Source organism: Mirounga angustirostris, unplaced genomic scaffold, assembly GCF_029215605.1.
Source record: "Mirounga angustirostris isolate CCGP_5_RB_7025 unplaced genomic scaffold, mMirAng1.0.hap1 SCAF_4, whole genome shotgun sequence".
NCBI lineage: Eukaryota > Metazoa > Chordata > Mammalia > Carnivora > Phocidae > Mirounga > Mirounga angustirostris.
In genome coordinates, this window is record NW_026991712.1 from 38605999 (window position 1) to 38619244 (window position 13246).

General features: G+C 37.7%; 1 protein-coding gene across 10 annotated transcripts in view; it reads right to left on the bottom strand.

Annotated features, from left to right (window-relative positions):
• The window catches only part of MTDH (metadherin), a 58334-nt gene that overhangs the window by 42521 nt on the left and 2567 nt on the right, over window positions 1-13246 (bottom strand). For all 10 annotated transcript variants that reach the window (XM_064588086.1, XM_064588085.1, XM_064588090.1 and 7 more), the window contains exon 2: window positions 2183-2284. In XM_064588086.1, coding sequence (XP_064444156.1) covers window positions 2183-2284 — 102 coding nt within the window. The remainder of the gene's footprint in view (window positions 1-2182; window positions 2285-13246) is intronic.

Genomic DNA, 13246 nt, shown 5'->3' on the forward strand with positions numbered 1-13246 from the left:
TGTGTCTTAAGGTTTTTAAGTAGATCTATGATAAGCATCTTTACAAAAAAAGTAATAAAAAGTCTTAAAAAACACATATTTAAAACACACAAAAACACAGTGCAAGAGCATAAAAAATTAACTGAAATGAGGTCTCTTGGACTGGAACCAGGTTAAAAGCATAAATTCAAGATGCAGATGGCAAAAAGAAACACTAGCCATGAGTTGCAGCATTTACTACTATGCAAGAAGTCAAATCAAATAGGCAGCAAACCAAAGGCAGAAGCTTTGTCCTTAAAAATCAACAGCAACTGAAAGGAGGCGGTACCATCAAGTGATTAACAAGTGCATGGGCTTTGGCACCAGAGTGAGCTGATTCAAATCCTACTTCAGAAAACTATGAAATGAGTGAAACTGCAAAATCCCTCTGTGCCTCAGAGCCCTTATCTGTACGATGGGGCTCTTTCTATTTGCCTTGTAGAGTTTATGAAATAATCAGAAATCATACAGAGCAGTAGAAAGCACACTTTGAAGTCAGATGGGTCTGGGATAGAACTGACTACTTTTAGTAGCTTTGGTAACTTATGCCTCAGGTTTCTTATTTGTAAGACAGGTATAATACCACCTCCTCAGTGCTCTTGTGAGCATAAATAAAGTAACATATAAATATTCTATAAAGTCTTAAAAGTATACCCAGTAGGTACTCAGTAACTTGTCTCTACTAGATATATGTAAATATATTCACACATATACACACACCTCACCTTGCACAGTGCCTGCCATATTACAGATACTTAACAAATGTCAATTATAATTATTTTCTATCAGAAATTTCAGAATGATTATAAACTCTAAACTATAGTTTTACATCCTCATGCACCCAATCTACATATAACTCATCAATCAGAAATGAATGGTAGTTCATCAATTATTCCAACTACAAATTTTATAGGATAATTCAGGACCTGGAAGCAAGAACAAGCATAAAATGCTCACTAGTAGAAAGCCCAGAAATAAGGAAACTTTAGATGGAAGAAGTATAAATCCATATTAGACATATAAACTATTCATTCTGTAAATTCACAATCCCAAAATTGTATCCTTATTTGCTAATACAAGTCATTTACTATTTATTTTTCTGCCAAAGGCAAAATCAGGCATAAATTCAACTCTTTCCCACAACTATCCTTCATTTTAAGCCATCCCACCTGCAACTGTCGTGGCCCTAGACCAATTTCATTGGGTTACAGGGGGAGAACTGATCTTGCCAGTTCTTCAAAGACATTTTGAAATTGCAAGCATTCAGAAACTGTAGCAACCATTTCATACTACTATTCTGTAGAACTGGATCTGCTGCATTCTGGTTCCTAGAAACCACTTACCTACCTCTGGTTATTTTTTGTTTTGTCTGTCTTTCTTGAAAAGAAGTTATGCATGTGTAGGGTTTTAAAGGGGGAGGGGGGAACAAGTATTTAATGTACCAAAAGGATTTAAATGAAAAGTCTCTCTCCCACAGCAGAACAACCCACTGTTAACAGTTTTTTACATTCTGCCTACTTACAAACTAAATAGAGTCAAATAAAAACTGGGTCAGTTCTAACACTGAAAACTGAAAAATGAATAAAATCCCAGGAATGTATCATTTATGGGGTATGACAGATTGTCTTATTTGAAAACTTAAGAGTGCACATCCAAACCTTTTAATAATGACCTGAATATAGAACATTCTCTTTTGTTAAACAAAGTCAAACTGTTTAATAAGAAGACAACTATATCTCCATCAGAACAGCAATTTGTTTCAACCTTAATACCACAGAACAATTTTGGTAAGCTTTTTATGTCAGAAGTGCACTATTAACAAAGATAACACAGTTCTGTTTTCAAGTAAGAGGGATGTTACATACCTGGAACCTTACTCATATAAAAGATGTTCAAGTCATGAGTAAATTCTTTTGGCAAAATGAGTATTTAATAATGCCACAGCATGTTTAAAATACTTGGTGACATATCCTTCCTTTTAAAAGTAAAAAAACAAAACAACTTACTTAAACCTGCACCACCTATCTGCTATGACAAATTCAGATTTTCAGTTGTCCTTAATGGGGAGTATATGTATACTTTGTGAAACAGAAAAGCATCATTTTTGTATGTTACTCTCTTTATTAAGAGCTTTGCATATAATTTCATATGTTCTCAAGCTTACCTTTTCATTTTTCTTATCTGTCTCTAAGGGCTGCTTTGCTGTAATACTTCGAGGAGTTCGGACAGCTTCCTCGTCAGCCACTTCAACAGTCCGTCCATTTGGCTGCACAGGCAACAGAAAACAATCTTGTTATCAAACTACTCAATAGGTCAAACCAAAGATTTATACTCAGGAAACAGAATATACTACAATCAAGTTCTACCCCCTGACCCAAATTTAAAAGGTTTCTGTACAGCCATGTTATCTAAGACCTGGACTACTATTCATAGTAACTGTGTTTCATAATATAATTAATAATGAACCTATAAACAAATACATTTTCTGATCTTACTCAGGTATCAGTTGCTCCAGCAAAAAATAATGGACTGAAAGCAGGAAAAAAGGGAATTATACTGCATTTGCACTCTAACTACCAATTAGTTGTGTAATCTCCGAATGTTTCGCTCATTATCTTTTAGTCTTATTCTACATATATAGAATGATAGGTCTGATCAATTCAAAAGTTGGCACGCTCTGTCAGTAAAGGGACAGGAAATATTTTAGGCTTTGTGGGCAATATCGTCTCTGTTGCAACACAAAACTCCACTATTATAGTACAAAAGCAGACACAGATGAATAAAGTAATGAGTTTGGCTATTTCCAATAAAGCTTTATTTACAAAACACAGGTAGAGGACCAGATTTGGTCCATGGGCCACAGTCCGTTGGCCTCTGTATAAGATTATCTCTAATATCCCTTGTAATTCTATTATCTAATGGCTCTACTGTTCCGGGGTTAAGAAATTTACCAATCCGCTGCTAAAGCTTAAGAAAGGCTACCTCAGCTATAACACTCCTAAAATAAAATGATAGCTCTTAGAGGTGCTCATGAATAAAAATAAGTCTGTGAATTCCAAATCTGGCTTTTCATTAGAATCACTTGTTTTGGGGGCTACCCCCCCCAAAAAAAACAATTTCTGAGCTCTATCACCAGAAATGTATTTAGGATTCAGGAATTTGAAGAATGGGGTCCAGGTATCTGTATTCTAACCTCTTCTTTATGGATCCTACTACTTCTTTTCACTTGCTTATTCTCCTCATATTCCAACACAATGAGTTAGTAAATCAATACACTAGTTTCAGTTGCCTTATTTCCAGTTCTTGCAGAATTGACTTCCACCAGATTATTCACTATAGCAGAGCCATACTCAAGAAACCAATATGAATGTTCAAGTTTCTATAACTTGACTTTCCCTGAGTGTGTTCAAAATTACCAGGGATATACAGTTAGAGAAAGAGACCATTAATATTCTAAAACCCAATTTGTAGGCTTCACAAAGATTTATGGAAGAAAAACCAAAACAAAAGCTGTCTTTTGAAATGAAATTCCCAATTAATCCCAATTTAATCTGCTGGCTCTTAAGCAACTTGTTGAAGTCAGTCAGATGCCAAAACCAGGTCTCCTCACTCTTCATTTGGTTTTCTTTCTCCCCTGCTGTTTTGTCACTTTCCTGCTGCTTCCTCTAATCCACCTTCCTGTGTCTGTATATGTGTGTGTGTCTGGGGGACGTGTGGGGGGGGGGGGCGGGGGGGGTACTACAGAGAAAGGTAAGAAACCCTAAAAGGAATTTGGACTTAGAGCCATAACCACAACAGGAATATAAAACTGTTTAATTCTACTTTCTAATATCCAACATATGCTAGTTCTTAGTTCATACTATCCTCTTTAGCCAAACTTTTTCTGATTTCCTGTGGTTGGCTTTACCTTTCTATATAAGCCTTACGCCACCTTAGATTTGGCAGCTCCAATTCCAGTTTCCCACTTCTAACTGGCAGCTCACAGGCTTACATTTCTAAAAACTTCACTTAACTAATCCCTTCAGGAAACTGTCCATCATAGTCACTTAAATAGCATTTCCATTTTACTCATGTAAATGACTACACGGAGTCATTTTAATTTATTTATTAACTGCTAAAAGGCAAGAAATTAAGTGGTTTAAAATGACTAAAAAGTTCAATGCAATTCCTTTGAGACCAACTGCAAACACTGTTGATACAGCCTCCCAAATGAAAGATGAAACAATCTCTCCTCTTGATCAACCAGGAAGTCTGAAGTCCTCTATCAGTGACTTACAAAGGGAATACTCCGTTTCCATCTCATAGACTCTGAAATGACCACCAAGCCAGAGGTTGGTCCCACACCATCAACCTGTGCCAATTTTACTTCCTTCTTTGCACCATAAACTTAAGCAATGGCTGTTACTGCAGCTGTTCCTTTGGTCTCTGCAGATGTCCCAATGTTCCACTAACTCTGGGGCTTTATATTGCTCTCACTACTACTGGGAGTCCGTAAGTCAGCAACAACTCCCCCCAAATGCCCGATAACATGAAACAATAAGCCTCCTTTCCCAAGAATAAAGTCAAAGAGCTCTTGGACAGCAGGAGAAAAGGATACACTATGGTGGCTGTGCCTCTTCTACCCACCAGCAACACTAATCTGTCCCCTTACTTGCCACTAGTTGGTCAAGAAGGCCTCGCCCTGGAAAATTGTTAACCATATTTAAATCAGCAAATCCAGAAATGGAAGAATACTATGTAGATCTGCTCACATGAAAAGTAACTAACTGCAAACCAACACTTTAAATATAACCTGACTGCCAATCTGGGTTTTACACAAAAGTATTATCTTCTCTCATCATGAAGCCTTAATATATATGGTGTGTTTCCATAGATTAGTAACTACATGAGCCTCTTATTGTACCCTAGTATAAAATTTTCTAGAACGCTCTGAGGGTTCCTTCCAGGGCCAACCAAGGCTAATTTCATATATAACATACAATCTATATTCTAAATTAGACAAGAACATTCTCCAAATCTCATGAAAATCAACTAATAACAGAAGAATGACATAATCATTTCTTATATGGATAAAGTCCTTGTAGGCATCGCTATGCCTGCCTTATTATTATATATTCCCCAATTCCTATGCCATTCATGAAAAGAACATAGTGTGTGTTTGTGTGTTGGGAGGGGCGGTGATAAACCAGAACGAAAATACCTAGCTGACAATCAAGAAAATAAAATGCAGAAGGGGGACACATAGGGGAGTAGGGTCTCTTATTTAATAATGCCTGATTTAAAGGAAATAAAATTCTTTGTGTTAGTGAACCTTCGAGTTATTAATTCCATACAATTCCATAAACATTTAATAAGTACTTCAGTACCAGGCAATGGGCTAGGGACCTCAGGAACAAGGACAAATGAAAGGAATTTGCCCTCCAGGAGTTTCAAAGTTTAGAATAAGAAGATATGCTCTTTTTTTTAAAAATTTTTTTTAAAGATTTTATTTATTTATTTGACAGAGAGAGATAGCGAGAGAGGGAACACAAGCAGGGGGAGTGGGAAAGAGAGAAGCAGGCTTCCCGCCGAGCAGGGAGCCCGATGCGGGGCTCGATCCCAGGACCCTGAGATCATGACCTGAGCTGAAGGCAGTCGCTTAACCAACTGAGCCACCCAGGCGCCCCAGAAGATATGCTTAATAACAGACATCTACTCCATTTGAGCAGCCTGTACATATTTGTCAAACTGATTCTAAATTGCAAAAGAATCTACATCTAAGATAAGCATATATAAGGTTTAACATTAGACTTCTAAAATGAAACCATTTAGAATCCCATTTTCACTCAGCTATGTAAATTTTATTTCTAGACATAAAATATAAAAATCATGACTTAAATTACTTGGAAACGCCTTAAGTTTAGAAACTAGAAAGGCAGTCTACCAACTACCAAAAAAAAAAAAAAAAAAAAAGGAATATGAAAAGACCATGGGCTTTGAAGCTGGACAAAACTGGGATCAAGACTCGACTTCTGTATTTACTCCCTGTGATTGTAAGCATTTTCCTTGACTTAACCCTTGACTTCATCATCTGTAATACAAAAAAAAAAAAAAAGTACTTGTCTTATATAAGTTTCTTATTAAAACAACAATAAAGGAGAGAACATGGCTAGGATGGCTCAAATCCCTATCCTCATGTTCTAGCATTCAGGTCACTTTTCAAACTAGAAGCTCAAAATAAATGTTAAGTCCTGGTGGTCAAGAGGGCCAACAAATAATACATGTGCTCAGTACTCCAGACACAAATTCTTTTGGGAAGTTAAGAGAATACAAATGGTAAGTAAATATATCCTCTCAGAGGCCAGAAATAGTCCAGGCTTGTTCTAGAGACAGCAATGTAATATTATCTTTCTTTAAAAAAAAAACAAAAAACAAAAAAAAACCTGCTTATAGTTTCACCATTTCCTAAGAAAAGAAAATTACATCATATTCACTTATGTTCATTCACTCAACATCCAGTAAGTGAACATAGTAGAGTAATACGTAGAACCCTTAAAAGCTTGAAACAAAGACAAGTGAGGCACAATCCCTGCCTTCAAAAAGCTTAGAACCTAGCAAAGGAAGAAGACAACATCATATATTAAAATACAAGGCAAAAGGTATACTCTGCCCCCTTCTCCCTACCCCTCCAACCCCACCCCTTAAAGGCAAACAGTATGGGTTTTGAAGGCAAGCTGAAACCAGGGTTGAATTCTCAAATGTGTGCCACCTGGACAAGTTACGATGTCATTGGAGTTTCAATTTTCTTAGCTCAAAGTTATATTGCACATACAGGAGGCATTAAGTATATACATTATACCCTTCATAAAGAAGATAAAAGGCAAGATGTTATAGAAATTCAAGGTGCATCATCCTTAGCTGATAGATTAAAGATAGCCTGACAATAACTAATAATTTCCAAGTATTTGCCATGTGCCAAGCACCTTGCTAGATGCTTTTTATACACATCAACTTATCTAACGAACAAGACCTTGCCTCAGTTTATTTTAGTTTGAAGAGTTCTGATACAAATTCATGATAGAACAATTCCTTGTCATTTATTTGAAAGCACGAACTGTGTCTTTTTTCCAAATGTGAATATATCAATTACATAAACTAAATATACAATAAACTACAGCTTTAGTCATAGTAATTTACCAAATTATTTTTAAATTCAACCCCAATTTTAAACTCTTTAATAACCGAGAGAACAATCTTAAAAATATGGCCTATAATTCAAATTTGCACAATCTTGCTGTGTATCCTGAGATCTTTCCTTTAGTAGTAAAGATCCTGTTGCCTTCTAAGCAGCTAGCCAAAGACTCAACTCTTTTCAGGGATTCCGAACTATCCACTTGTTGACTGCATCAGGGATGCTCAGAGCTACTTTCAAAGGATAGAGAGATGACACGCCACACCTGTCACCTGGCCAAATTATGCTAAGAGGATTTCTGAAGAATTCAATACGGTATTGGTTTCAAAGGTTTTGCTTCTGATGGGTACTGAGATAAGGACTACATTTGATAGAGCAGATACACAGCCATGTACTTCCTTGGATCCTGTTGGATGCCCTCTGGAATACTGGCATTCTGTGGCACAGTTTGAAAACTATTAGCATAGCTGGACAGAAAAAAGTAAACTTTAAAACTGGTCAAATAACACCAATTCCTCACTCAGAGCCCTTGATTTTGCCTGAATAATAATAATTTAAAAATACTGTCAAAGCTTTCATGAACTTGAGAAGTAGTGCATTAAGCAGTAATGCCCAAATGCAAAAGAAACCCCAGGTGTTCAGAGGGTTTATTGCTGCTCTCGGTATCTAAGATAAGCAGAACTATTAAAGGTCTTCTCTACTAGGCCTCTGGCAGGAGAAAATGACAAGATGAAAAAGCCCTGTCGGGCACCTGGGTGGCTCAGTTGGTTAAGCGACTGCCTTCAGCTCAGGTCACGATCCTGGAGTCCCGGGATCGAGTCCCACATCGGACTCCCTGCTCAGCAGGGAGTCTGCTTCTCCCTCTGACCCTCTTCCCTCTCATGCTGTCTCTCATTCTCTAAAAAAAAAAAAAAAAAAAAGAAAGAAAGAAAGAAAGAAAAAGCCCTGTCATATAACCAAACAAATGGAGCCAAAATTCTGGAGCTTTGGTAAAAGTCATTACAATTTTCAGTACAAACTTCTGATTCTAAAAGTAAATTTTAAAAGCAATACAGAGAGCTGTAACTCATTGGGAAAACTGGATTTGCTCTCTGAATGCAAAGTAACATCCTTGAACATGCTACAGAAACCAGAGAGGTACAGTGGAAGTAACAGTTGAGTTTGTAGACTAAAAATTAGGATACTGTTTAGCTTTTGAAACTCCTTTGCTCTATGACCTTGAATAAGTTATTTATTTTTTTTAAAGATTTTATTTATTTATTTGACAGAGAGACACAGCGAGAGAGAGAGAGAGCACAAGCAGGGGGAGTGGGAGAGGGAGAAGCAGGCTTCCCGCGGAGCAGGGAGCCCGATGTAGGGCTCGATCACAGGACTCTGGGATCATGACCTGAGCCGAAGGCAGACGCTTAAGGACTGAGCCACCCAGGCGCCCCTTGAATAAGCTATTTAATCTTTATGAATCTCAAGATTCCTTTTCTGTAAAATCAGGAATATTTGTTTTAACTATGACTTGGGATTTTTTCACCGAATGATTATTCATTTACTTATTTTCAAATGATTATTCTTTTAGTACTTAAAACTAACGGCACTAGTGATTTAGAGGTAAAAAGAAAATCCTGTATGTAGGTGGCAAGTGATATAATTTACCTTTACTAATACCTGGTATGATACAGCAAAACTACTACTTAAGAATAAAAGATATAGGGCGCCTGGGTGGCTCAGTCGTTAAGCGTCTGCCTTCGGCTCAGGTCATGATCCCAGGGTCCTGGGATCGAGTCCCACATCGGGCTCCCTGCTCGGCAGGAAGCCTGCTTCTCCCTCTCCCACTCCCCCTGCTTGTGTTCCTGCTCTCGCTATCTCTCTCTCTGTCAAATAAATAAATAAAAATCTTTAAAAAAAAAAAAAAAAAGAATAAAAGATATAATTCTGTTGGAGTATCTTAAAAGATAAATTTATTTAGCCAAATAAACTATCCAATTAAACTGTGAGATATCATTATAGTTACTCTGTTCAGAACTGATTTCAACAAATAATTATCAAAGGCTCTTACGTGTACTGGGCACTGTTTGCCATTGCATTTCAAGGCCAGTGAGGCTTTCCCCTAGTGGAGGCAGAGGACCCCCCCAAAAGTTAATGGATAAGTAAATAATTTACAAACTCTGATACTTACAATAAAAAACATCCCCACATACCAAAAGTTGAGACAGAATATAGAACAGGATGACTATGTGAAATAGGGTGATCAGAAAATGATTTTCTACGAAGGTGAGATTTAAGGTGAGAGCTACAGGCTGATTAGAACAGTGGGGAAAAGATTATTCCAGAAGTGTTAATAATAGTTCATGTAAAGGCACTGGGTTGTGAAGGAATTTGAGGAACTGAAAAAAGATCACTATAGCTGGAGGTAATAATAAGAGGAAATTAACTCAAAATCAGCTTAGAAAGAAACGCATATGCTGGGCCACATAGGAAAGAAGTTGAGGTTTTAAATGCAAAAGCCACTGAGGTGTTGATTTTAGACAAGTGTTGGCTTTAGGACTGGAGGCAGCCTGCAGAAGCTCCAGCTACACAAGTGAGCTAAGGTGCCAGACAACAGAACAGAGTAGTCAAACTGAATTACATCTTGGAGATAAAATGGATGGTATTTGCTCCTAGATTAGACATGAGGTAGGGAAGATACAAGGAGGTGAGGAAAAGGGAAGAATCAAGAATGATTCTCAGATTTTTGGCTTGAATAACTGAATGGGTGGCAGGCAGTCATTTACCATTCACAGAAATGGGGAAGACCAGGAGAAAGCAAGGAATCATGAATTGTTTTGGAGATGTTAAAATTTGAGACAAATGCCAGATTTCCAATTGGAGAAGTCAAGTATATGCCTAGATATGAGGAGATGAGAGGAATGGTCCAATTATAGATACAGACTAATATAAACTTGATCTCCATTATTCAGGGATTCCATATTGGCAAGTTCACCTACTCACTAAAATTAACTTCTAATTCCAAAATCAGTACTTGAGGTGCTTTCCTGATCACTCATGGACGTGCACAGAGCTGGGAAAAAAATCTGAATTGCCCCACAGGTACATTCCTAGGCAATGCTCTGTCTTCTTGTTTTAGATCATAATAAAATATAAAATAAACATATAAAAAAGAGACTAACTCTACCTGGGGAGCTAGGGAAGGCTTTATAGCAGAGAGAGCACCACAGCTGGGCCTTCCTTGAAGGATAGGTAGAAACTGTACAGATACAGAAAGAAAGGCTTTCCAATGGAACAAAATAATATGAATAAAGAAATACTGCAGTCTAGTTAATGGTAATGCATTTGGGATAATGGTTAAGAGATAAATCTAAGATGGGGTTACATCATGGCCATCTCATAGACTGGATTTTACTCAACATGTGATGGGGAAACTACTGACAAGATGTGAACATGAAAGTCACGATCAGAGCTGGGCTTTAAAAGATTTAACTAGCCGGAGTGGGTTCTAGAAAGGAATGGCAACAAAGAGACGGAAAGCAGGAAAACCAGTTAGGATGCTGTTAGTATAGTTGAAGCAAAAGGTAATAAAGTCCAAAAGTAGGGCAATGGCAATGAAACTGGAACAGAAGTAGTAACTACAAAAGATACTGCATACTCTTAGAATGAATTATTGGCTGTAGAACGATGGACCTCACAAAATTTTAGTCAGAAGAGGCAAACACAGCCATCATCCACTGTAAAAATAAAAAGGTGGCTCATATGGCTGTTTACCAGGCATGAAGAATGGGAATGAGCTGTATAAATACTTTGGTAGGACATCTTACTACTTTATGCATTTGTTAATTATTTATTGAGTGCCAAGCACTATGCAAGGTTATACAGCAGCAAACAAGACAAAACACTACTCTATTCAGTGAATTTATTGATACCAATGACTGCACTATAGCAAATCTTTATGAGAAGTCCTACACTAATATAAAAATAGCTTTTTCACTAAATGAATTTTTGTTGAAGTTGATCCTGGGTTATAGGCTTCCAGTTAAGATTCAAAGCAATGATTTTTTTTTTTTAAAGATTTTTTATTTATTTATTTGACAGAGAGAGACACAGCGAGAGAGGGAACACAAGCAGGGGGAGTGGGAGAGGGAGAAGCAGGCTCCCCGCAGAGCAGGGAGCCCGATGCGGGACTCGATCCCAGGACCCCGGGATCATGACCCGAGCCGAAGGCAGTCGCTTAACCGACTGAGCCACCCAGGCGCCCCAAAGCAATGATTTTTTGTTAAAGACCAGTTATCTGAGATCTCACATCCATCTAAATCACTGCTCAGACTAAGTCAAGTTAAAAATATTTACTGAGTGCCTATTTAATACTCACATCATACTAGGTGTCACGGAAAATACATAACAATGATTTCCAAAAATGCCAAGAAATAAACCCAGAAAAGTGCCACCCCCTCCACTTTTATAGGGAAATAAACCGCAATTCATACCCTAAAAGACCTATGCCAGGATATTATTGGGGGATAAAAACCAAAATGATATAAAAATTTCAAAAAGTGCTTATGGGTAGATATTAGAGAACTAAATACCACCTACTCTACAGATAAAAATAAGCTACTAGAAACAAATTTTTAAAACTTGAGTTGCAAAATTTGGAATGACTTGAGAACTAAAAATAATGGGATAAAAAGATGAGAATAAAATATTTAAGTAAACATGTAATATCCTTTTACAAACCCATAGGCGTTTAGTTGGATCAGAGTAAGGTATATCCTAAAATGTGTATCAGAATGATGTAGTAATGAAGAGATGAATTGTAGGATTAAACATGACTCCACTTAGAAACCTCTCCTATTCTATGGATCTCATGGTCTCACACCAATGAGTCATTTTTAAACTAATAGCAAGGATTTACCAAGGGAGCTCGTTAAAATGCAGATTCCCTGGACTCAGTTCCAGAGATTTTGAATTTGTAAGATCTGTTCTGGTGCTCAGGAATCTATAAATTTTAGTAAGCATTCAAAGTAACTCTATCGCAAGTAGTCGGAGATAACATTTTGAGGAATCCTGCAGTATTTTAACTCAATTAAGATCCTCAATTTATAAACAAGACATGCTAAACAGAGCAAGGTTAAACGCCTTACTTAAGTTTAGTCCCCATTCCTCACAGGCTGACAGAGTTAAGTCTTCCTCTACTGGGCCTTTTCTGTTGCTTCAGCCTCTTCCACTACCTTGCTCCTACCCACATTCAAAGCCAGATTGTGTGATAAGGCCGTTCACAGCCTCCTGGGCCCACACTGGGTTGGCGATGTTAATTTTTTTTTTCGTGTATCTTTTTCCACAACTGGAATAAAAAGCTCCCTGGGGAGCAACTGAGCTTTTACTTTTGTATCCCTTCACAATGAGACATATGAATATTGCGTTCTTTTTTACTGCCTTCAAATTGCAAGCAGTATGCTGCTTTTCTCCAAGTAAGTACTTAGCACAGTGCAAAGCATTTGAGTACTACACAAATGGGTGCTTTTACTTTTCAGTCCCATAAAGCAGTATTTTTCTGTGGGTCATGCCTCACATTGAAATGTGAAGCCAATCTGATGGGTCGCAAATATCATTAAAGAAAAACAGAATGGTTTGATATGTGGGTGGGGGGAGAGTGGGGGCAGGTACTGTAATGTAAAATGTGTTTCTTACTGTAAGTTGCAGTCAAAAAAGTTTGAAAGCTAGGGGCGCCTGGGTGGCTCAGTCGTTAAGCGTCTGCCTTCGGCTCAGGTCATGATCCCAGGGTCCTGGGATCGAGCCCCGCATCGGGCTACCTGCTCGGCGGGAAGCCTGCTTCTCCCTCTCCCACTCCCCCTGCTTGTGTTCCCTCTCTCGCTGTGTCTCTCTCTGTCAAATAAATTAAAAAAAAAAAAAGTTTGAAAGCTAGAATTTTGTTAATGCTGACAAACTTTTCCAACACTTCTATACCATAAAGTAGGCAAAGATATTTTCTCACCCAATTAACATTCTACCACTTGATTAGTTGTCCCATTCTCCACTCCCCAAAGCTTAATATTAGATTTATTTATTTATTCA